Below are 3,669 nucleotides of genomic sequence, written 5' to 3'. Positions count from 1 at the left end.
CATATCAAATGTACCAAGCTCCAAGAGCACACTTTATTAATAGAAGCGTAAATTTCTGATTATAGCTTCTAGCACCAAATCAATTGTAAGTGTTGTGCGTCAGCACAGACAATATACTAGTATTTATGTGAAAGGGCATCTAGCCTAGTGGTTACAAGAGCCTCAGTAGCACCTTAGGTCCAGGGTTTGACTCTCATGGGAGTGAATGTTTTAGGATTTAACAACGTTTGTGTTTTCAGCAGTAGATGACGTTTCTGTCGATAGCGAGGCGTATATGGTGACTTCGTCGATCCCAAGAATTTGTTGGCCGGTCTTTAAAGATGATCATAACGTAGAATTTATGTGCGTGCATTCGTATGAGTGGGTACGCGCGTTGTGAGTGTATGAGTCAAAAATACTAGTATTTATAATATTGAAAAAAAATCGAAGTCACGTGACTAGACATGACTAGAGTCAATGGCTATTGTCTATTGACCAGTCGGGGAACCATCCCAAACCCTTCCACCCCGGTCCCCGGCCCGTCCTTCACTCCTGCTGCAACGTGACGCAACCATGGCCGCCGATCCACCGAAACCCTCCTCTGATCCCCACCCGGATCCGGCGGCGCCGGCACCGGCCCGCGGCTGCCGCCTGCCCTTGGCCACCGTGGGGATCCTCGTCGACCTCGGGCTCAACCTCGCGCTCTGCCTCCGCCTCCGCCGCAGCGGCCACGACCTCGCCTTCGTCGGCCTCTCGCACCTCAACCTGCTCCTCCTGTTCCTCTCCCTCCGCCGCTTCGAGCGCACGCCGCCAGGGTCAGCGGCGCGGGGCCGCGCCATGCTCGCCGTGTGGCTCCTCACCGCCACGCTCACCGCCGCCTTCACCTGGAAGATCGGCGCGCTCATGCCGCTGGCCTTCGCGGTCGCGGCGTGGGTCATGGCCGCCGCCACCGTGCTTGGTGGCTTCTGCATGCTGTTCCTCCTCCATGGCGACAAGTGATCGAGATCTGTGCGGGTCTGAGGCTCGGACTCGGAGCAAGAGTATGTATGTACCCTGCTTATCTCTGATGCGGAATTGCAGACTGACTCACATCTGTCAAAGGACATATGAATGAAAATAATTAAAATACAAGTGGTGGACGGCTTCATCTGGTTTCTTCTGGGTTCTGTTGGTTTCACCTGGAACAAATTAAATCTTTCAGTCGCTTTCACATGTCCATTTCAACTGCATCTGCAACGTGTGAACATGGAGGGGATTCTTCATAAGTAGAATAATAGATGGATCATGCTTATGCTGAAATGTCGTGAGAGAAAAACATTGTTCTATGACTAAAAAGTATTGCTGAATAAGCTCAAGTGAACATCATTAATATTCTTTCACCAGTCAGCACAATCTGAACGCATCTCTTGCTTTATTCTAACAAGAAAGGGGAAATGATGGTTCCTCACATCTCATTTTTAGTCCGTCGACTTGAATCGGAGCCCTATGGTACGTTGGTTACAGCACGACTGCACGAAGGCACTGAAGTTTGTTTAGAGGAGATGCATGGGGCTGTCCAGCTGTTGTCAAGGTTCGCTTAGTACAGAAAGAAGAAATAGGGTGAAGTTTCTCCTCTCTGGAAGTTGATTATACTATGTGAATAGATAAATAGCCGCGATCTAAATTGGAACAAAAAAGAAAAATGAACAATTATTTGTACTGCTATAACTGTTTTTCTTAAATTATTTCCACCATCAATCCTGAAATGTAAATGATTTTGAATTATCCAAAGTTGGTCTATCCCTTTTTTTTAGAGCAGGTCTATCCCAGATTTGATCGTGTTTATTGGAAAGAGCAATAATATTCAGAACATCAAATTAGCATTATTAAATACATTATGAAGTAGTTCCATATTTCACCTTTTTTATGTGGTACGGAGTAGGTGTCAATATGTTCTCTTTAAGTTTGATCAAATTTAGGATAGTTTGATGTATGATAAACTTAAATCCTTTATATTGTTTGAGGACGGAGGAAGGGGAAACTTAATTAGATAAATAAAAAAATTCTATGAGTAAAAAAAACTAATGTTCCTCGTTCCGTGCTCTTATATCAGCATAACAACGAATGCTATGCTTCCCAAGAATGCTGTATCATCTTATTTGTTTTGACTTGGTCTCCTGTTATATTTAATTTACTGTCATGGCAACCGTAAGTCACTACTATAGAAAAGATTTTTAGAGGCGGTTAAAATCGCTTTTCAGAGACGGTTTGTTTTCCCTCAGCTTCATCACATTATTGGTTAATCGATTTGTTGAACTGAATCCTAGTTGCTGGATTTCGTGTTTGAGCTAGTTTGAACAAGCAGATGACAGATGCCCATCAATATTCTGTCGTGTTCCGATCTGTACTAGTCAGTAGGGATGAAAACGGTACGGATATTTTCCGACCGTATTCGAAACCGAATTCGTTTAGAGGGGTTGAGATCTGTCCGTTTTCGAGTCCGGATATCCAACATCCGATACCGTATCCGTATCCGAATACTCAAATCGCATATTTATGATGTTGATATCCAATCGTATCCTGTCCGACATAGTTGACACTATCCGTATTCGAATCCGAATCCGGACAGAAATATGAAAACAAATGTAATATCGGTGATATCCGTCCGTATCTGATCCGTTTTCATCTCTACTAGTCAGTCGGCGCGGCGCACAAACCGTGCAAACACTCTGCCATTGCTACTGGTACTCAAGTTCTTTGTGTTCAAATCTGGAAATGCATATGCTTCGGCGCGAAGCCAACACGGCTCCATATGCAGTCGGCGTCGTGTCAGCAGCTTGAGCCACTGGTTCTTATTAGATTGCTTGCACTTTAAGGCAGCTTAGCTTTGCATGTGAATGCTTATTACTCATGTAAGCTTGTTGCCAGAGAGTACACCATACGAGCATACGATCTCAAATAAATAACAATCCTGCTGTCAAAAAAAAAAACAATCCTACTACTCGGGGTCTCGATATCCTAATAACCTTATAACCAGTACATGGATGTGACTGCCTTTTGTAAGTCAACGAAAATTTCCATCCTATAGTGCCTGTTGTTACAGTGTAGTTCCACTTTCCAGTGTGCTGCTGTCGGCTGATCACGTGTTAGCGTAGGATTCTAGTGGTCTACTAGTTTGTAGTTTCTTATTTACTCAGATTCTCAGGTACTCTATCCTACCCTGCAGATGATGTAAACCCTCTGTTCCAATGCCCTGTTCATTTGGCTAATAAGACATGGCTGAAAGTACTGTTAGCTGATTTGTTGTATGAGAAAAATATTGTTCGTTGGCTGAAAAACTACGGCTTATAAGCCAAGCGAATAGGGCGCAAAAATAATTACATTTATCATCTTTCTCGAAATCATTTTTTTAGAATGAATCAAATATATAAAAGATTGTAGATATTTATGACATAGTGTTGATAGTAGAATATACTCCTATTTTTATATTAAATTTATTTAAAGCTAGTTAAAAATAAAATGTTTTGTTATTTAAGAAATAAGATGTGTACTTATTTTGGCAATAAGTAGTTCACCCTTCTCTCCTTTTTTTCATGTTCCGAAAAGTAAACTGGAAGCTAGAAAGTCAAGTCATTCGTATGAGTCATGACAATTGATCATTGACCAGTGAGGCCCCCCGCCCCCGAGCGACCGCCTCGGCAACGTCGTACA

General features: G+C 43.0%; 1 protein-coding gene across 1 annotated transcript; it reads left to right on the top strand.

The window, feature by feature from the left end:
• The first annotated feature begins 499 nt into the window (after window positions 1-499).
• LOC136519577 (uncharacterized) lies at window positions 500-1,271 on the top strand. Its single transcript, XM_066512961.1, has one exon. The coding sequence runs from the start codon at window positions 553-555 to the stop codon at window positions 976-978; it is 426 nt and encodes a 141-aa protein (XP_066369058.1). The 5' UTR covers window positions 500-552; the 3' UTR covers window positions 979-1,271.
• Window positions 1,272-3,669: the final 2,398 nt, after the last annotated feature.

The sequence above is a fragment of the Miscanthus floridulus genome, chromosome 18 (genome assembly GCF_019320115.1).
Source record: "Miscanthus floridulus cultivar M001 chromosome 18, ASM1932011v1, whole genome shotgun sequence".
NCBI classification, from domain to species: Eukaryota; Viridiplantae; Streptophyta; class Magnoliopsida; order Poales; family Poaceae; genus Miscanthus; species Miscanthus floridulus.
This window is presented reverse-complemented; position numbering and strand designations above follow the sequence as displayed.

Bases quoted from the DNA above. Each gene is read 5' to 3' on its own strand.
- LOC136519577 (XM_066512961.1), top strand. From the start codon at position 553: ATGGCCGCCGATCCACCGAAACCCTCCTCTGATCCCCACCCGGATCCG.